This window comes from Strigops habroptila, chromosome 3 (genome assembly GCF_004027225.2).
Source record: "Strigops habroptila isolate Jane chromosome 3, bStrHab1.2.pri, whole genome shotgun sequence".
In the NCBI taxonomy this organism is placed as follows: Eukaryota; Metazoa; Chordata; class Aves; order Psittaciformes; family Psittacidae; genus Strigops; species Strigops habroptila.
In genome coordinates this window covers 71,355,808-71,378,679 of record NC_044279.2, presented here as the reverse complement: position 1 = coordinate 71,378,679, position 22,872 = coordinate 71,355,808, and the positions used below count along the sequence as shown (strand labels likewise).

General features: G+C 37.3%; 1 protein-coding gene across 1 annotated transcript in view; it reads right to left on the bottom strand.

Annotated features, from left to right (window-relative positions):
• The window catches only part of PARPBP (PARP1 binding protein), a 50,207-nt gene extending 27,358 nt beyond the window's left edge, over positions 1–22,849 (bottom strand). The window contains 6 exon segments of the mRNA XM_030479811.1: positions 9,537–9,691; positions 13,109–13,279; positions 14,708–14,818; positions 16,681–16,911; positions 21,695–21,847; positions 22,797–22,849. Coding sequence (XP_030335671.1) covers positions 9,537–9,691; positions 13,109–13,279; positions 14,708–14,818; positions 16,681–16,911; positions 21,695–21,844 — 818 coding nt within the window. The 5' untranslated portion in view covers positions 21,845–21,847; positions 22,797–22,849.
• Between the last annotated feature and the right edge of the window lie 23 nt (positions 22,850–22,872).

Here is a 22,872-nt window from a genome sequence, read left to right as displayed (position 1 = left end):
AGTATTCCATAGTAACTCCACAGCAGAAGAGACCTAGAACCAAGCATCCTTTCCCTTCTTTCATGGCCTGCGCTATTCTTCATTTGCTTCAGCAGCCGGAAAGGGTCCAACAAACATTACCATCTACCATTACACAGTCTCAATTTACACTTTTATTTCCTATACACAAAAAACAGGACTGGAGAGTGGGTGGGTGACGGGAAAGCATGTGATTGCACAATTAAAGACTTTGTTAACACATGCATCTCGGGCAACTGAACTAAGACTTCACTGGCAGCCTCTAAGTGTTTAGTTTTACAGACAATGTTCAGTTAACATTTTTGAATTTTTTTTTTCTTTTTTAAATTAACAAGTTCCCAAACATTTTACATCAACTGACAGAAGGAATGCCTTACCATCTTCAGCATGAACCAGCACCGAAAGAGGAGTAGACAGTTCAGGTGGGATTTATCTCACCTGTCTCATAGCCAGAGAAAAACAGATGTCTACATGAAGATAAAATGAATCATATGCTAAAAATTCCTTATTTGCTTCAGTGCTTCTAAAGAGTTTAAAAAAAATAGTACAGTGTAAAACTCTACCTGTTAACGAGGCATTGTATAAATCTTATCTTCTGTCACTAGTTGCTTCTACTAAAAATATTCTCAGATCTTGTGCCTACTTGAACCCGTTTGCCTTACATCATCTGTGTCCTAGTCCCATCTATTTCTATCTCATTTTTGTTATTAAACCATCTTTTCTTATGTTGCAGTAAGTAATTTCTAAGAAACTGATTGTATGTCTTATCTATTTTGTTCCTACTGAGATTATCACATAAACAAGTTCCTCTGCTTACCTAAAATCTACATGACATTGGCAAGAGCTCTTCTTACAGAACTGGGGCTTTAGTGTGCAAAGTTAATATGATGCAGAAGTACTTTTATTTATTTTCTGGAAATACATCTTTGTAGAAAAGACTAAAGTAGCACACAGAAAGGGGAAAAAAAAACAAAACTTGAGGATATGGACGACATTCAAAACCTGATAAAAAGCAGAACAGACTCCTGAAGTCTATTCCAAGAGCAGAAGAAAAAAAAAGAAAATTCTATTATATTAAGGTCAATATTTTTACTCATTCATTTCAACTTCTCCAACAGAGCTAAAATAATAGATGACAAATGTACAGCTATCTTACTTATTTGTAGTGGGAATGAATGTCTTAAAACAGATTGCAAACACCTAGTGATCATGGGGTAGGAGGGGATCACAGCCTTTTTCTTTGTCACGGATTTAGGAAGTTGTTTTAGAACTTGATAAGAACTGAAAAGTTTACCTTTTTTTAAATTTAGAGCTATATGAAGAGAGTTTCAATTTAATTAAAAAAAAAAAGCTCATATTAAATTAATTTCAGATTTTCTACAACGAAATTGTATTACTGAACTTATTTCAATTTTGAATATAGAAAGCAACTATACCAAAGCACTCATTACTCAAAAATTCCACCTCAAACAATGGACACACATTATTACTCTAATTTTTTAAACCAAACAGAACTAAATATTAGGTGAGGACCCTACCTTAGGCCCTTCAGAGTTTTGCGGTTTATTAGATCCACAATAAAAGCACAGCAAAAAATAATTCTGTTGCTATTTTTTATATTGCTGCTGCCGGTTTTGCTCTATTGCCAAAAATGTCTATATTTTTCTTTGGTGGAAGAAACCAGAATGACTCTTCCTCAGGAAGTGCCACCATCTAAAAGATCTGGTATCTTCCCAAGAACTTACTGCAAAAAAAACAAAGTTGGTCTTCTGTCCGTGTCTGTTCTCACCAAGATTAATTTTGGATATTCTCCACACCAAGTAATAACTCCTCAGGTCCAGTGATGTAGCTACTATAAAACTAAATAAATATTCTTCTCATAATAAGATTCTTGATGAGCAGCCATGTGCATTCCATGCTACAGTTCCATTGTTCCTCCATAACATATCGAACTTAACAGTTCCCTCTAGACATAATCACTTCCCTGCAATTTACTGAAAATAGTCAGGATTGGAATTATTGACAGGGAGCTGCCAGACTGCTTCTCAAATCTGGATTAAAGGGAGGCCTTGGAAACAAAAAACTAATAATATCTGTATGATCACATAAGAGTAAAATTTTTCAATCCAGCACTGATATAAAAGTGCCATACAACCCCAGCCTCCATGTCATCATCCCCACTAAGACTACACTTGAATTTCAATATTTAGGACACAACAGTCAGTGTATTCTCCAGCACCAACCTAAATTAGAAAGTTAAGGAAAGGGACAGCAACTTACAAAAATCACAATTTAATTAAATGCAGTATTGTACAATTGGAGCACTTAAGATACTACACTTCAACTGTGATGATTTAAGTCAGACTTACCCTCAAAAGATCAGCTTTTTCTACCAGATTTCTACTTTCTTGAAAATCCAATTTAAACCACAAATAAGTTTATGTAAAAAATTATCTACCTCTAAATATATTTTTAAAACATTCTCAATGTTAAGTTTAAATGAAGACAATCAAATTAAGGTATATCAGTATTTTCATTACAAAGTTAAATGCGTGGAGAAAGCAGGTTATTTACTTCAAAATTTTGTTAAAGCACATTAGTCTTTGAAGTGGCAAGCCTTTTCAGGGAAAATTTAAGAGTCTGGTTTAAACCTATTTTTTTCTCTTATAATTATTTTCTTATAAGCCTTTACAATACTTTTCTATTTCTTCAAAATGCAAGAACATTTTTAATTAAAACACAAGCACAATGTTTAACATGGTAATACAGTAATATAGTCTTAATTTGACTCATCCTACATAATATCAGTAACTTTCACTGTAAATATTTAGCACCGAGATATTCTTCATTCAATGATGTTCAATATTCTTCATTTCAGTGATGATGAGTTGAGAAACTAAGATTAGCGTGTCTATGTTCGCAGTATTTTACTGAGAAACAGCATGTTGCAAATACTCTAAAGCAGTGTAAAGAGATTTAGCCAGTAAAACACAATAAAACAATTAGAAGGAATAACCAAGACATGGTGGGATAACCTGATAGCTGGAGTATTGCAAAGGATGAATACAACCAACTGCAGGAGGCACAAGGTTGGGGAGTGCCCTCTGTATGCAACAGCAGCTCAGAGGTACGAAGGAGCTCTTCTATTGAACAGACAAGAGGCTCGTTGAGAGCTGGTGAATCAGGGTCAGTGTTTTCTGTAGACAACCCAATACACATGAGGAAATGGGCAAAGTAATCTTAAAATGACTCTCAGTAGGCTCTGTATAACAGACTCTGGTTCTTACAGGGCACTTCACCACCGAATGTCTGCTGGAAGAACATCAAAATGAGATGCAGTCAAGATTTCTAAAAGGTGTCAGGGATAGTGGATGGGCAATACACAGGGTTACACACAGCTTGGTCTGCTGTCACTAAGGAAGAATTAGTCAGGCATGTGAAGGAAACAAAAAACAAAATCAACAGCAGCCTTTGCTGTAGCAATCATGAAGTAATGGAGTTCAAGATCCTAGGGGAGTGAGGAAAGCAAGTAGCAGATTATAGACTGTGACTTTAGGAGAGCAGATTTCACCTTATTCAGTGAACAGGTCCATGGAATCCCTTGTAAGAAAGACCTAAAAGGCAAAGGAGATCAAGAAAGCTGATGTGTTATTAATGACAGCATATTACAAGCACAAGAACAGTCATCACGATACTCAGAAAAACATGTAGAAATATCAGCAGACTGGCTTGGCTAAACAGTAAACTAAACAGTGAGCTTCAATGCAAAAAGGCTTTACATAGGATGGTGAAAGGACAGGTTACAAAGGAATAATCTAGAAACATTGCCTGGGCATTTAGGGATATTGTCAGGAAAGCCAAAGCTCAGCTGGAGTTGAGGCTTGCAAGGAATGTTGAAGCTTCACCTGCTGCTTTTGCATTAAGAGGCTGAACAAAGAGGGACCTTTGCTGCAAGGCAGATTTTGCAACAGTGAACACAAATGAAACTGAAGGAACTCAATGCCTTCTTTGGTTCAGTCTACATCCAGGCCTCTGATCAGACAAAGTTTTCAGAGACCTGCCAGCAGTGAATAAGGACCAAGTCAGGGTTTACTCGACAGAACTGAGCCCATGTAAGTCCATAGAACCAAATCAGCTGCATCCAAGAGCACTAACAGAACTGGCTGATGTCCTCATAAGGCCACTCTATACCATCTTTGAAAAGTCATGATGATGAGGAGACCTCCCTGACAGATGGAAAAACGCAAATGTTTGCAAAAAGAGACTGAAATGACAGGTTGGGGAACTACACGTTCAGCTGCCTCACTTTGTTCCCTGAGAAAACACTGTAAGAAAACATGTGAAGGATTAGGTGGCATCTGGTAAGCGTAAGCATGAATTTATCAAGTGTAAATTATGCCTAGCCAAATGTTTACCTCCTATAATAAAATGTCTGGTTTTGCAGACCAGGGAAAAATGGTGGGTGCCATTTACCTCGATTGTAGCAAGGCTTTCAACACTGTTAGAAAATACTCTCAACATACAAGTCTAGATGTTACAGTCTGGATGGACAGAAAACTGAGTAAAAACAGGTTGGACGATCAGGCTCAGAAGATACTAAACATATTATACTGTATCTGGAGGCCAGTAACAAATGGAGTACCAACGGAGCCTAGCCTGGAACCTGTTTTTTCTTTTAAATATCTTTGGCAGTGACTCAGTGATAAAAATACATGTTCATCAAGTTTGCAGATGACACCAAATTAGATAGAACAGTCAATATACTTGAGGGCACAGCTGCCACGCAGTTACCTAAAGAGATGAGAGTAATGGGCTGACAGGAACCCTATGAAATTCAACAGGATATATAAAGTTTTGGAAAGGGATAACCCCTTGCAATGATACAGGCTGGGGACCAGCTCCATGTAAAAGAACCTGGGAGCCTTGGTGCATGTTCAGCAACTTAACTGTGAGCCAGGAGTGTGCCTTGGCAACAAAGGCAGCCAACTGTATCCTTGGCCGTTTCAGCAGTAGCGTAGCCAGTAGTCTGAAGAATGTGATTATCCCTCTCTAATCAGCACTTGTTGGACCAAATTTAAAATACTTCATACAGTTTTGGGCCCCCCAGACCAGGAAAGACACTGATAAAGTGGAACAAGCTCAGCAGAGGACTGCCAAGTTGGTCTGGGAGTCACGCCCTGTAGGAAACAGCTAAGGGAACAGCTTGTTCAGCCTGGAGATGAGAAGGCTTCAGGGGGATCTACTTACAGCTTTCTCATACCTATGAAAAGGTAATCCAGAAGATGGAGCCAGGCTTCTCACGTTAGCAGTTAATGCAAGGAAAAGAAACAACTGGCACAAATTGAAATGAGAGAGGTCCCGCTCAATATGGGGGAGGGGGTGGGGGGCAACAACAATGGACATGGTCACCAAAACTTTTAATCATGAGACACGCAAGCAGTCGAACAGGTTGCTAAGAGGGAGACTGAAAACCTCCAAGGATGGAGACTGCACAAAGCTTGACTGGATAAAGCCCTGATTAACCTCAGCTGACCCTGTAACTGGGCCTGCTTTCAGAAGGATGTTGGACCAAAACATCCTGATGTTCCTTCCAACCTGAATTACTCTGTGTTCCTAAGTGTCGTGGTTTAAGCCCAGACGATAACTCAGAACCACGCAGCCATTCGCTCATACCCTCCCAAACCCCCCCCTTAGCTCCCCTCTCCAGGCAGGATGGGGAGGAGAATACAAAGTATACAAATTCTATGGGTCAAGATAACAGTCTAATAACTAAAGTATAATATAAAACTACTACTACTAATAAGGGAAATAACAAGGGGAGAGAACATAAAACTAAAAAGGAAAAAAAAAAAAAATAACCAGCAGTGATGCACAATACAATTGCTCACCACCCGCTGACCGATACCCAGTCTGACGCAAGCAGCAATCTTTCCCTTCCAGGTAACTCCCCCCAGTTTACATACTGGGCATGACATGCTGTGGTACGGAATATCCCTTTCGCTAGCTTGGGTCAGGTGTCCTGTCTCTGCTTCCTCCTGGCTTCCCATGCCCCTCCCCACTGGCAGAGCATGAGACTGAAAAGCCCTTGATTGGGGTAAGCATTAGTTAGCAACAACTAAAACATTGGTGTGTTATCAGCACTGTTCTCAGACTAAAACCAAAACTCAGCACTGCACCAGCTACTAGGAAGGACAAAAGTAACTGTTACCTCTGAACCCAGGATGCTATGTTTAAGGAGCCCTATAGACAATGTTTTGCACATGTTTGCACAACTTTCCAGCAATTTTAGAACACAACTCCAGGGCTGGGTGGACACTATTCAGTTAACCCAAACATTCGGCACAAGACCAGATAAAGTTTCATATGCTTTCTCTCCCAAAATACTATTGCATCTCCAGATGCAATCACAGCAACACCTACAAAATAGCATTTTCTCTGTCAAGGAAAAGCTAAATGCACCAATGCACGTACATGATCAAGTCAAGCTTTATAATTTCTACAATTGACTGTAGAAGACTACTCACGGACCTGAAATGAAGACCCACTCCAAAGCATCGCGCTTGCTCAAGCGTGTTGAATGGAACAATACAGCTAACTTTAAACAGCTACTAACGTGAGCTGTGCAATAGTGTCACCTAGTGGTCAGTGCTTACAGCGAAGTCAGCGATCAACTGAAGAAAATTTACCAACTTTGCTTCTCTACAAAATCGTTGGGGACTTTTGAAGTATACATATGTATACACACACACACATCTCTATATGGACTAGCAAGTGCAGTAAGCAGTAAGCAAAATGTCTTTCCATCATTCAGTTTTAAGTCACCCACATCTTTTACGAACTTGAAAAAAGTCATTCTGGAAATAAGCACGTGTCTTTCAGATGCAAGAAGCTTTATAGTTTGGCCTAAAAGAGAAGGATTTCTAGGACGATTGATTAGTGCTACACTTTTTCATTTATACCAACAGAAAAGAGTTTCCAGATCCTCAGGTATATAATCCTCATCCACTTCACTGACAAACACAACATTGATAAGTTTCTTGTCAAGAAACAAGGCACAGAAAGTAGGACATTCAAGCTATTTACTGCATAAACATTGTCCAAGTCTTATACATACAGAATGTGTAAACAGTTTTAGGGTTACAAGTTTTACAGCAATCACAAACTTTAAGGAATGTTCATGCTACTGATTCTTGAAAGATCTTGATTAGATTTCTTCTAATCTTAGATATTTGGAGAATGAGGAGAGGAAAAGTTGCACTATTTCAAAATTCCCGAGATTTGTAAGAACGTTTGTTTTGCTCAGTAAATACCCTGAAACTATCAAAGTTCATCATACCTTTCCATTTCTTCTGCTACCACATCTGCTTACACTGTGCCATATTTGAATCAAATAATGATAGTTCAATTGTGTTTCCACTGTTTGACAACTTTCCCTTCCCTCATCTCATCTACTGTTCACTTTCTTACCTGAAAGTTTCATAAGATGCCCACTGTAACAAGATGAAACTGAAATAAAAAAGACTTCTAATAATTAAGTAAAAACCCCCAAAATACTGCACATTTGTGGCATAGCAAATACTGAGACCTGGGCTTTGCAGTTTAGCTAATCTCTATATCAGAGAAACAGCAATACCACAGACTGGTTGTCCAGTTTGCTCTTAGATTTCTCAGCAGGTTTCTAAAGACTAAGCAACTGAAACTTTTGCTGCATTGTAGCCTTTTTCCCCTCTACTCTTTAGATTGCAGCAGTGACAGAACTAGTTTAGAACTAGTTCTGGTATAGAACTGTATCTTGTGGAATTCATAGTAACCGTAATATCACAGGCAGGACATATAGACAGTCCCCCCTCATACGGCTTACCAAACACTAAAGAACAGTAAACTAAAGAAAGATATTATCTTTCTGTTCACCAGTGTTGTGACCCTTATAGATTCTAAGCTGTATACGAGTTCTATAACATTTGAGAACTTCAGCACACTCATGAAGGTTCTCCCAAAGACAGCCAACTAACTGGTATATTTCCATAAGCACTGAGCTACTATATAGATACATATGTAAAAACAATACTAGTATTCTACCTTGTGAGGTTATAAAGCCTGATAGAGTACAAGAGATGCTAGAAGCACCACAGTACAGCTAGCTTCCATTCTTGGTCAGTGATACAACCAACACCACCTACAGGTATACATGCAACCTAATGAACATGCTAGAATCTTACATTAACAACTTTTATATCCCAGAATAAATGGGATAGCAGGTACAGTAGAGAAAGCAACAGAATAAATACCCAAATGCTGAAATGAATTTCCAAGCTCCAGAGAACATTTCCAACTACAAACTAAATTCCCAGCAACTATCCCACTCTCTCATATGCCTTATGCAGAAGATGTAGCATTTTATGTTTGTTTATAATTTTCTGAACTGTATATACCTGAAAAAGTGGTCTTTCCACCCTAAAAAGTTCATGCACATGTTTTTTTTATTTCTCACTTTTATCAATGTACAGTGCCAGATAAGATTTAAATAAAGAAAAAAGCATACATTAGATGTTAACTCAAAAGTTTTCTTTAATCACCAGCACAGACAGCATGTCTCTGGCATCCAGAACATTGAAATGAAAGAACAAAGCAGCAGAATCAAAAAGTAAAACAAAACCTGCAAAACAGCTTCAGAAATACTTCCCACTTCCAGCTTCAATGCAATCTGAACAGTAATTAAAATAATGTTTATGGTTTGCTTATAGCATTTTGGTTTCAACTGTGTGGATTAGACTCAATTCAAACTAAAATAATTAACTGTCAAGAACAGCTTATTTGCTGAAGTTTTGCATAGAAAAATTAGTGATGATAAATGAAAAAACTACTTTAGAAAATTGCTCTTCCTTGTGTACTAATGTCAGCACTTACCAATTCGAATTCCTGTGTTACAACTACACTTCTCTCTAATTAATCTCACATTTATAAGCCTGCCCAAAAGTTTAACTTCAGGTCTTAAAAACATTCAAAATCAGTGACTTCATCAGAACCTTCCTAAGAAATAATTCTTGTACTTCACATATGTAGCTAAAAAAAAAAAAAAAAAAAGAAAAAAAGAAAAGGCTAAGTATAAATAACTAATGTAGTCATTTGTCATCAGCAATAAAGACTCCTTCATATAAAGGCATATACAATGAAATGACAAGTAATTAACTAGCAAGAAATAAAGCATGTATCAGTCTATGTACTTACCAGAGCCACTAAACTGAAATCTTTGCAAGTTCATCTACAACTAGAGAACTAACCAAATAGCCATAAATACACTGATTTGATAAAAAAGTAATACAAATAACCTCAAAAATATACATGCTTACCCCACTCGTTTTTCAAATATTTCTATTTTCTAATAAGGTTTAAGTTGTTTAATAATTCAGAATAAATGTTTACAAGTAAACAATTAGATTTTCTTTCATTCCTCAAGACACATGCACAAGAAAAAAGGGTGCTAGACAAGACAAAAATATAACAGAAAATTCTATTACCTTGGATTTAAGATTTCCCCAAGAATCTCCTGCAGCTTATCAATAAAATTAATGAAGTTTGATAATCCCTTTACATGAGCTCTTAAAGGATCAAATAATGAAGATGCACAGCCTCTTCCTCCAAGTTCTACAGTTCGGATAAAGGATGTTGCCATCTATTAGGAGAAATATTCAGAAATATGAAACTGTAGACATATGCAAAATGTATGTGTGTTGAAGTAAGCCTCTGATACAGATTTGCAAACACTGCTTAACAGCTGGTTGATAGCAGAAATAATTTAACTGAAATCAATAGAACACCTCTTAATGTCAAGCTTTGTACATCTCACCACAAATATTTGCAAGATCAATACTTAGAGTGCAGCAGTATTAAAAAAAACAATCACAAGCCAAAGCAAAAATGACCCAGCTAATTTGATATTTACATTGGTTTCTTGACAGCTTAGGAAAAACTTTATTAACACATGGTATGGATTTTTCTGTAATTGTTGCTGTTGTTTAAATGCTCATGATGATCCCACATAAACTACTCTTCTATCCAGAAAGCTCTCTATGACCTAAGAACAACCTTAACACAAAGCATGCAAAAGGTGACCACAGTAGTGTATCTATTTTCAAAGGTGCAAATAAAAATAATGTATAATCAAAGCTTCTGAAAAATTACAAGTTATCACAGGTACCCAATTCTAAAAGTTCCTATATATTTTTATATGCTATAAAGACACTAAACCAAGAGATGTCCCAAAAGCAGTATACTTTAGATGATAATCCTTCAAAGTTTAAGACAACAGTCAGAATAAAAAGCCTGGCAGTTCTCCAGAAAGGTGAAAGCAAAGATAACAATCCAATACACTTGACACAGATGCAGTAATATTAATTCTACATATAAATTTTAATTTCAGACTATACAGCTAAATCATAAAGCTCTTAGGACTGGAAAGAGTACAACTGGAATTACTCTAGCAAAGAAAGTAAACCTGCCAGTATTCTTGCCTTTGTGCTAAAGATTTCCTGTGGATCAAGTGCAGTTCATAGGACCTTGCCTTCTCAATGGAAAATATTCTGGCTTTGCAAGATTTCTACAATACACAGATGACAGAAAGATGACTTCTTTACACGGTAGAGAAGTTTCCCCTCTGGCAACCATGAGGAAGACATAACAAATTCAGTCCAAATACATGCTTTTTTATATATATACAATGTTAACAGAGCATTAGGAGCTAAAATAATTAATTCTGGAATTGAGATTTCACAAATTTTCCATATTTATTCAACCATAAAAATCAGAGAATGCAGCTGCTTCAGTGACTGTTACATACCCATACTGTTTTTCCTTTGTCTGCACTGAGGCCACTGTGCATGCAAAATTTGATTATTTTTAATATGAGGGCCTACGGTGGTTATTTGGAGAAAGAATTCTTACTCATCTTATTCCAACTATTTTTGAGATGGCTCTGTGCTGACTATAACAACTGGAAGTATAAATGCACCTCACATATCAGACTAGATTATTTATCAACAAGCCTCTGTAAGCACTGCACATTGATTCTGTAGCTTTTTATATTCCTATACAAGAGCATTGAAGAAAGAATATACCACTGTCTTGAGGGGGTTTTTCCATCTCTGTGCCTTTGGGATCAAGAGTGTCCCATATCAATCACATCTTGAAGAATATTTCAAGACTTATCAATGACTGGAAAGCATTACTCTCTCCAAATTCTGAGTCAAAGGTGAGAAAACTGCACTGCCCTTTCAAATTTTGTTCTCTGTTCTAGTATTGAGGTCAAAGGCACAGTTTTATGACAAGACTGCTCTAAGAAAAGCAGTTTGTACACAAAAATACTTTAGGTTCCAGATGTCTCAAGTTTAACATGCACAGAAAATGCTGTGTTAGTATAATCAACATACAGCACTTTAAAACTGAAATGCATTGTAATATGTAGGTTGGTTTTGTTAATGTTAACACGGCTTTGTGATATTTAGTGAACCTCATTGCTGTATTGGGTTTGCATGGAAAGTTTGTGGTAGCTGTAGCTTCTGTAAGAACCTGTTAGAAGCTTTCCCTGCGGCTGATAGAGTCAATACCAGCTGGCTCCAAGATGGACCTGCCACTTGGCCAGACATGAGTTGATCAGTGACACTGGTAGCAGCTATGGGATAACATATTTGAGAAGTGGACAAAAAACTATACAATGGCAGTTGGAGGAGGAAAGAGAATATGTGAGAGAAGCAGCTCTGCAGACATCAAGGTCAGTGAAAGAGGCGAAGAGGTGCTCCAGGTGCTGGAGCAGAGATTCCCCTGTAGCCCATGATGCAGACCATGGTGAGGCAGGCCATCCCCCTGCAGCCCATGGAGGTCCAGATGGAGCAGATAACCACCCTGCAGCCCACGGAGGACCCCACACCAGAGCAGGGGGATGCCCAAAGGAAGCTGTGACCCCATGGGAAGTCTGTACTAGAGCAGGCTCCTGGGAGGACCTATGGCCCCGTGGAGAGAGGAGCCCATGATGGACCGGATTTGCTGGCAGGACTTGTGAACCTGCAGGAGACCCACACTGGAGCAGTCTGTTCCTGGAGGACTGCACCCCATTGAAGGGACCCACACTGGAGCAGTTTGTGAAGAACTGCAGCCTCTGGGAGGATGCAACTCAAGTCTGTGGAGGACTGTTTCCCCATGGGAGGGACTCCATGCTGGAGCAGGGGAAGAGTGTGAGGAGTCAAGGAATGGTAGAGACAACATGTGATGAACTGACCACAACCCTTATTTCCTGTGACCCTGCACTACTGTGGAGGGAGGAGGTAGAGAAAAAAAGCAGGAGTGAAGTTAAGCCTGGGAAGAAGGGAAGGGTAGGAGAAAAGTGTTTTAAGAATTGGGCTTATTTCTCATTAACCTGTTCTGATTTGATTCGTAATAAACCAATTTTTCCCACAAGTAGACTCTGTTTTGCCCATGACTAATTGCTGAATGATCTCTCCCTGTCCTTACCTCAACCCAAAAGCCTTTCATTCTATTTTACTCTCCCCATCCATCTGAGGAGGGGAGTGATAGAGCAGCTTTGGCAGGTACCTGGCAAGTATTAATCCACCACAACTGCTTTTAGAGGTGTCTGGTAAGCAGCAACATGTAGTCTAATGCTATCTTTTCTTCCTTTGCCTTTTTATTTTGATATGCATAGCCATGATCTCACTTCACACTACTTACCAAGATTTCAAAATTTTAAAAGCAAACATAAGATATGCTTTTTATTATTAAGATAGGAAATATTTCAGGATTTCAGTCACTGTTTAGGATGAACAATTTCGATGCCCATTTTTACAACATCACATTTTAGAGCTCAATGTACACATGCACACAACTATTTTTCTGTGCATCTTTACAATCTTATGACCAAGCAAGCACCTGTTTATTCACATAGAATCTCTGCTGCATCTTTTGAACCTAGAAACCATATTTATGGTGGCATTTGAGTTGGCTTGCAAATGTCAGTCATGCATATGAGATTAAAGCAGTATTTTATATTTATAAATGTTTTTCATTTCTTCTGATCTACAGCAAGTTTCTTGACACGTACCAGGAAAATGGACATTTTCCTCTCCTGTGAGGCATGTTTTAGGTTAGTGAAGGCTTCTCTATCAAGTCCTCTGTCAGGAACATTCAGAATATGAGCCAATGCCAGATCATCCTTAGAATTCACCAACAGGCTTAAATATGAACAAACACATTTCTTTGCCAGGATTGTCACCTGCATAAGAAAGCATCACACAAATTGGTCATCCTGTCTCTAAGTTATATTCTTTTTTTTTTATATATATACTTTTTTTGTTAATTAGATATGTATGGGGATTCCAGAAGTATTGAAAGGCAAGCATGATTAACATGTTAAAATCATTTATACTGTACTTGAATATTCACAAAATATTTGAGGGTTGAATCTCCAGCTATTAAAATTGGCTATCAATTTCTACTTAGAAACCTCTTCAGGTACAATCCTTCTCTATCCCAAGGCAAAAAACTAGCACTATTAAACCACATAAGGATTTGTCATTTGTCATTAACTTCCAACAGGCTAAGATTTTAAACAACTCACCAGCTCAGCACCAGATTCAGTAATTTCTCCCTTGGCTCTCAAGGGATTTCAATCAGAGAAACTCCACTGATTGAGTTTGGACATAAACTGTAACCCAGCTCCACCCACATAACCGAAACATAAGATCGTAATTGCTTATATTGCTGCACTATTCTGGATCCTGTAAGAACAACGGTCCCAGAACCAAAGAATTCTGTTTTGTTGCAAGCAAAGAAAAGACCAAATAAAGGCCATTAACAAGAGGAAAGATAATGAGAAAAAACTATATTTGCTATGGAATGTCTTCTTATTTGATGGGATGTATATGACAATCATAGGCACTAAAACCACCAAACTATGTGTGATAGTCTGAAAAGACTATTTTTACTACACAAGTGAGAGCAGGAAAAAAGCCATTACGTAAGTGGTAGAAGCGCTATTTAGGGGAGAACACTAGTTCAGAAAATGTTTTCTTGTTCAGCAATATTTTGAGCTGTACCCAATTATTGAATTGAAATTGCCACTTATTATGAGGAAAGCATGTTTGGAAATAACTAAAGCTCCTGCATTTAAAGTAATGTTACAGAGTATTCTGAGATTCTTGCTTTGGGGGTTAAAAGGCTAAAAATCAAAGCATCTGGTGTTCCCAGAAAGTCCTCAAGTCCTCTACTGGGACAGACAAACATTGTTGCTGTGCTATAGCTATGACTGCAGTGGCTCTTCAGATTTATTCCATATGTAAGGGAGTAGGAGCTAATAAAATGAAATTGAAGTTTACTCCACCTACCACTTCAGTTTGTAGTATTAGGCAAATTATTTAACTCTTAGTCACGACAATGTTTAAGTGATGGTGTACTTGTAGAAGAATTTATTCCCTGGGGTTTCAAGGTAGATTAAATCTACACCAAATGCCTGCCATAAAAGAAGACTTCCAGACTACAGAATTCCGCTCTTAGCCTCATACACACACCTACAATATCCTCAATTAATACAGAGTTTGAATACATAACATTTTAATGCCGATGACTGGAAAAGGAAACTATGTTATATTTCATCTTTTCAATATATACATAACACTACAAAAGAGACAAAAAAAATTTTTACCTTCACATTCTCATGGCCATGTCTGTTGACTGGTGTGGAAGGAGTAGAAAAAACAGAATCACAGTTTTCTTGTACATTCACTATTCCAGAAATAAATTCCAACAATTGTACCTTTAACAGAGATTAGAATAAATATGGAGATAACTAAAAAGCAAAAGTAGTATTAAAACCTGGCAAAACTATGTTTCCACCAGTTTGCTAGAGTTTTGAGGTTAACACAGCCCTTACAACCTACTTCTGGTTTTAGTCTTAAAAAGTACAACTGTGTTAGTAGAGAAATAAGATTCATTCAGTAGAGATGTAAGATTCAAAATAACTGTTTAAGATATTTTTCCTAAGGTATGTAATACATTTGCCCTAAAAGGAGCTGCTTATATTTTGCATTTATTTTGCTTATATTTGCTTATATTTTCTTCCTGTTTAGGAAGAGCTCATTAACCCATCCAAGTTCTCCATTTTCCCCACAAAAACAGGAATTAAAAAAAAAAAAAAAAAAAAGAAAAAAAAAGAAAAACACAGTTTCCATGCCTTTACTGAATTTAAGTTCTGCTTATAATCTCTTTTGTGCCCAATGATCACATGAGTGTTTGAGTGTACACTCTCTGAATCTTTAAGTAAGTAGACAAGCTGGTTACAAGCATACTTGTCATAGAATCACACAATAAACTGGTTAAAAGGGAACTACTGAGATCATCTAGCACAAACCATGCTTGAAGCAGGATCGGTTTTATCAGGTTGCTCAGTGAAATACTGAGCGCAGTTTTCATATCACCAGAGGTGAGATTCCACAACCTCTCTTGGCAATATTTGACCACATGGAGAAAGCTTTTCATTCTTACTAGGGCTGGAAGGTGAACAGTTTTAATCATGCTATTGCTAGTAATTCATGGTTATGTTATTATATATTCATGGTATATTATTATATATTCTGTAGTATGGTATGTCCATAACATACTTCGGTTCAATTAACTTTCAGTTACTGATAGGTGTATCTTCCCTCATATTAAACTGACCATCTAATTAAACATACATCAAATCCAGAAGATTAAATAAACAGTAATTTTTTAAGTCTGTAATACTGTGAGTGGACAGTAAAAGCAGACAATTAACTCCTCTCTATCATTAAAAGCTAGAAGTACCTGCATCTAAATCCAACATCATTTATATTTATATTTATTACAAATCCAATCCATTCATTTTCTAGTATAGATATCCTTTGTCTTTTGACCTTTCCATGCTCTAAAGAGCACAAAATCAAATAAAATCATGTGGAATGGTTGTGTTTCAAGCTTAATTGCTATTTACAAATATTTTTATCCAAAAAAAATTAATCATATTCATTTTTCATACTTTTACAGTCTAAGAATGGAATACACACTAGAACTTCTCTAGCTTAGGGCACGGCATCACATGCAACGTCATAAGAGCATCTGAGCTGCAATAAACTGCAACAGAGCTGCTGACTGAGTGGCTGAAGTGGCTCCTGGAAAAATGAAACTACTTGTAGTACAAGGAAGTTTTTTGCTTTTAAAGAGCATGGTATTTTTAAGATAACCATTAAAAATATTTTTACTGGATATCAACATACAATCAAAATTCCATTACGTGTTAATCACTAAGCTTTGTTCCAGTCTTATCAAATCTCTACAGTTCATTTTTCAGTTCCATTTCTGGCAAAGAGCGATACAATCATAGAAGAGCTATGAGACTCACCTATCCATCAGGACAACAGGAAGAAATAGTTTGAGTGAATTTAAGATCTCTTTAAAGGAGTTAAGAATTTAAACTCATCTGTTTCTCCAGTAGAAGAGCAAAGTAACTCGTGAATAATTGAGAGCTCCTATGTATATTTAGAAGTGTCATAAATCCATAACTGGAATAAAAATATGCCAAAAAAAAAAAAAAAAACCAAACCAAAAAAACCAAAACAAAACAACAAAAAAAAAAAGAGATCAAACAAACAAAATACTCACAGGAGCTATGCTTTCATCTTCAGATACAAGTCCAAGACCATAGCACTTCTCATATATATCTATCAGATCTAGCATACTGCTTCTTGCTAAGAAGGCATGATAGGCTTTTTTCATGTCAGCATAATTTTCAGGTTCTTTCATGTTTTCATATGATAATCCCAGTTTGTCATATAACAAGTATTTCCAAGTTTCCAACAAATCACTAAGTGATACTGTGAAATCTCCATGTTTCTAATAGAAAAAAGCAAAGATTGTTTTGTATTCAATGTAGCTTTAAGAATAACTTTTAACCAAGCTGCATATATATTTTTTAAAAATAAACTAATATTTAATAAAGTCTTATAGTCGAAGTTCTTCCAGCGCTTTGCCTTTACAGTGAAGTTACATACCAGGTATGCATATTGAACTTTACTCGTAAGAAGAGACATTGACTTTCACAGGACTACTGCTTGCACAGTTATTTATCTGCAGAAGTAGTTTTCAGCACAGCAGGCATTTACATCCCAAAGGCAACAATTATAGCTCTATCACCTTGCTTCAAGCAATAATCTAGGAAAACATGTCATGTCCAAAAAAAGAGCTCTTTTCCCCTGTGCTAGTACAGTTGTACTTTAGCATAACATTGATAGTATTGCTACATACGTCTAACAAATACATTAAAGCAACCCACACCTATCTATTACTAGTACAATAACAGTAACAGGATAGGCTACAACCTTATACCCAGGCTTCTGGCTCATTCTCCCTGTCAAAACTATTAGATTACACTTTATGTGCCCCTCTGCATTCTCCCCAACTTCCAACAATGAAAAAGAATTACAGCTTCTCAGAAAATTAGTAGAATTATTGATTAGAGAGTTAATTTAAAATAGCAGATAAAGTAACTAAATAACAAATGTGTGGGTAGCAAAGTAACTTAAAGCATTTTAGAGCAACTGAAGAACCTTTCCCTATTCTAGGCAAAAAAAACAAAACTCAAATTTATCACAAAGTAACTTAAGAGGCTTGTATCACAGAAGACCCTTTCTTCTCTAACTCTTGAGAGGAGTGCCCTGTTGAACTTTGGTGGACAGAAGCAGAAAATGCATCAACAAGAATGACTAAAAACATATTTATATATTAGTTTCTCATATTTTTTCCAAAGGACTTACATTAATATGGGGACATTTGCTATTACTACATTTATATGTAGGGGTGTATTAAGTCATCATACGTAAGCATTTAGAAATGTGAATGCTTAACTGTAAAGCAATAAGCTTGTAGTTTTGTTGTGCAGTTCTAAACTAAGAGGAAAAAATGGAATAAACTTTTCTTTAAAAGTTATATCTACATGGGAGAACAGGAGACTAAGAATGAGAGACACTATGTAGTCCATAATGTTACATGTAATCTCATTTATGAAGCAGAAATAACTAAAGAAACAAAGTTGTGAGTAAACCTAGTACAGTCAAAGGTCACACGTACAGCACCACAGCATAAATGACAGATAAAAAGGTGAAAGTGTAACAGGAGATAGGAACAGAGAGAAGAGCTGAAATTTACAGAAATTTAAAGACAAGCCATGTAACTGACAAAGCCCTGTTATTTGAGTCACAAATCAAGTGATGAAAAGTTTGCATCCTACTGAAAGAAGTAGGATGCAAGCCAGATACTATCCAGTTGTGTCAATAAGCAGCAACAGGAGAGAGCAGTTATTGCTGCACTCTAAGAAAGAAATAAAGTACAATACATAATCCTATTTGTTTAATCCTTCACATTGTCTTTTATACATTCAGTAAAGTACCCGTTTTTAAACCAAGCAATTCACAGTTGAGGGAGCGGGGGTGTGGATTAGCTCACTGAGCGTCAGACATTTTAATTAAGTTTTCCAGTTCAGTGTGAGGGTATAAGGAACCGCAAGAAATCTGAGCCCATCTCTTTTGGTTGCCAATAAAGGAAATGAATGTATTGTCAATGGTTAAAGACTACAACACTGAGAAAGCCAGAAAACCAGTTTCAATCCCTGTAAACTAAGCTATGTACACAAACAAAGAATTGCATGAAGATGCTACTTATCAAAGCAAAAATACAGAGAATTCTGCTACTGATTAGGCTGAGCTAATGGTAATGGAGACAAAACACAGGGTTTGAGATGCAGATTCACACACATATTTCTGGCCTCTAATTCACAATTTGGTTCTTTATTCACTAATTAATTATTAACCTGTTTTCCATCATCTCTTGACCACTGACCCTGGGCTTCTACTCCTGTACTGTTCTCCAGCTTTCCAAGATTCCAGCTAGAAGTTGCTGATCTCCCTACACACCCATAACTTATATCCTGTGCCTGTTTTCACCTTGCTCTCAAATCTCGGGACACTCTTAGCCAATGTCCATCACAGTCTCTGCTTTCTCATAGCCATGTTTATTGCAGACCTTTCCATACTGCTATACTCTGCATCCTCCCAATCCAACTTCCCCTCACCACTTCCTCCTTCACATGAAATCTGTGACTTCCTTACTACTTGTTCTTCCCCCTCCTCTTTCACAACCAGGCTCCTCATTTTTGTCCCCACCATGCTCTTTGATCAACATACTAGCCCTCACTTCAAGCTGTTAAACTTTTTCAGCTGAGGTCCTTCGAGTTAGACATCAGAATACATGCAACAAGTAATTTTGCAACTCTAGCAAGTTTTTCAGTTTTCATCAAAGAAACAGAGTTCATACTACCAGTACCTAAAGCCTTCCCCAGTAATGTGGCAGCAAAAAACCCCAACATTTTATGGTCATGTAATTCATTACATAACATGATATAAATGCCCTGCAACTGAGTGGCAAGCCTTGCTTTGCTATGTCAGTAAAGGCAGATAACTCCTGTGTAGCTCAAAGGTTTTATTTCATTACATTTTCATATAAAGCAACTTTAATCTGGATAAAATAATTATCTACAAACACCATTAGCAACTGAACACAAAACTAAATATAAAAATGGGTCAGAAGCAGTTCTAATAATTTAAGTTTTTCCACCCAAGAGATCCCTCCTTTGGGTTCTAGCATATGTAGCACAACTTTCCCAGCAGACCTGATTAAAATATACGAAGCCAACATCAAAATATCAACTATTTTGATATTGCCTAGACTAAGAACTATGAGTGAAAATTAAACAGTACCCCCACATATTACTTTCAGAGTACTTTTTTGCTTTCTAATTTGTGCATGGGTTATGATAATGCAGTACTATGAACTTGCATGCTATTCTCCAGATCATCAGAATATTAAAATGGCATGTAAACATGTCAAAATCCAATTTAAACAAATCAAAACAGCAGTAGGGTGGGGGTCAGGGGGGAAGAAAAAAGTTGTTTTCTCACTTTGTTTTGAAACAAAATCCTTCAGGAGTACTAAATTGAAGTACAACTTTAATATAGTATCTAATAAATCAAAATCTTTCCTCACCAGACAAAGGACCTGCAGAGATTAACGAAGTTTATATTAGTGCTGCAAAGATATTTTAAAACTAAGTCAAATTGTACTCCCTCATGAGCAGGTGCTGACTGTGACAACGTATTCTATGACTTACATAGTCAATTCATCAAGAGTCTCTGGTTTTAAAAAATAATTTAAAAAATAACATGGTGTGTTGCAGTAAGCATATGCCAACTGACCAACAGCTTAAGGAAGTTTTGCATTATTGAACTTCATCAGTTCTCCAAGAACTCATTTTGACACAATAATTTTCTAGTTTTACCTACACAAATATAGTGAGGACATTTGATCATGGCTGAAATATATTACATTTCATGAAGTACCAATTTAGAATCTTGCAATTTAATATTTCTGCTAATGTTTATTACAGTGGGGATGAATTGACCATTTTTATATTTAATGTTTAGACAAGAGATTTTACATTTTACACAGCAAAACCTTTTCTGGTGATGAACTCAATTAAAGAGTGGTTCTGGAAACATCTCTCTCAAGATATAAGCTTCTTCCAGTACAGATGGTGATTTTTTTTAAATAATACATTGTAACTAGGAGGGTAGGAACTGAAGCAGGTTTTCTGTTTATTTGAGTTTTTTGTTGTTTATGGGTGTTTGGTTTTGGTTTGTTTGTGTTTGGAGTTTTTTTAACTGAAGTTTTATACTATGTGTTTAATTTACTATGCAACATTTGGGCAAGTCTTACAACAACAGTCATTTGTTTCCAACAACTAAGCCTCCTGACCTAAAAAAAAAAAAAAATAAAATAAAAAGGAAAATATGTATCTTTAGATAGTCAAAATGATTATTGCAATTGTTCTTATTAGATGAGACCCATGCAAAGGCCTGACGGTATATTGCAACAGGTTTTGGTATGTTTAAGATGATTGCTAATGCTCAACCTTCCAGCTGTGACAGCCACAGTGCTTATTAAAGAGGCAATTAAGAGTCACATCTCTTATTTATCATTTGGCAAACAATTCTTGTACACATGCAACGAAGGACATACATTTCCTACCTGTACTGGGTGCACACTCATGACTTGTATGATAGGTCTTCATCTGATGAGCCACAGGAAAAACAGCAGCCAAAAATGGACTGCTGTAAGTACAACTCATGTAGACTGTACCAAATCAATTTTATATTCTTCTCATGCCATTCTCAAGCATTTTCAGAGCACTCAGAGAAAAGACATCCCAAATACCTTAGTTCTCCCACCCTAATCTACAGCACAGAAGAAACATTTGATACAGTAGTATTTAACACTAAAGTTTACTTCTCAAATACACTAGTAATTAATACTAAAGTTTACAACTCAGATGTACACTTAAAACACTTTCACCCTCACATCTGTCTTGCGGTTCTTTTTGAAAGCCCTGATTCAACAGTGTGCTTAGCCATATTAATTTTAGTGCTTTCTTCCATATAACCCTTAGTTAAAACAATAACAAAGTGACCAAAATGGCCATTTCAAATAGGCATCTAAGCAAAAAGTCCAGTAAGCGAACAAGCTTGAGATGCACTAAGTACCAAGAAGATACTGAAGGAATGCTAACCTGCTTATTGACTTCAGCCATTGATAGTTGTAATGCCATGATCATGCAGTCTGCTCCACATACAGTAGTCCTTTCAGAGCTTGAAAATAAATGCCATTGTCTTCTGAAACACTTGATCAAGTTTAAAATTTTTTGCTGGAAAGCAGTCATAATCTAGAGTAGAAGAGAAATAAAAACTAACATAACTATGCAAGAGGCCTCTATCTTCACCTTCCAATAAGCTGTGCAAATCCTGTTTTATCTTTTTGCAGATCAAGTTCTTAGAACAAAATCTTCCCACTAAACCAGAAGACTAGCTAGACTTGCCTTACTGTGCCAGGGCAATTATGAAGACAAGGGGTTAAAAGTGCTTATCTGTGACATGTCTTCATGAAGACCCCTTACTTTTCCTGTACTTTGCTGAAACACAGTTCCTTAACACTGCTGTGACAGCAGAGAAGCAATATCCGTACCATTTACTCTCAGAACACAAAATCTGCCTTTCCACTTGTTTCACCTAGCTAAGGCACAGTCCACAGCAGGGGTTTTTTGGTGATTGGTGTAATCAGGAAAAATGATGAAATGAAGGAAAGGGGCAGGAAGAACAGGAGACATGAAGTAAGACTGTAACAGCAACTACAGTTATTCTCTAAAATGTTTAAAGGGGACAACCTACTTTAATATTTTACATGGACATAAATGAAACCAAATGCAGGCCAAAGGGGATGAAACAAGGGGGCAGGCAAGTCAGCATGGGGCAAACAAAAATCTCTCTAAAGGCTCTTCTCTCTCCACCCCTGCTCAGAGAAGTTTCCAACAGACACGACCCGTCACTCCCAGAAAAACAGCCCGAATAAGCCAAAACCCCTACAAAACAAGCCCCAAATCCTAAACCTGAGGAGCCTACATCACTATTACCGCCACCGCCGCCCCGCTCCCCCGGTGGGTCTGCCTCAGGGGTCCCTCCTCGCCACGGTCCCCGCCTTGCGCGGCTCCCCCGCTGCAGGTGCCACGCGAAGCAGCGGCACAGCCCCTCTCTCTGGGAAGAGAAAGGGGGTGAACACAGCCTTTACAAGCGTCCCGCAGCCGGGTCAACACACCCCTGCTTTACCAGCGCAGCTACCTGCGAGACCAGGAGGGGAGCGTCGTTCTCCCGGCGGTTTAAATTTAAATCCTCCGCAGCTGCCCAATTAGAGTTT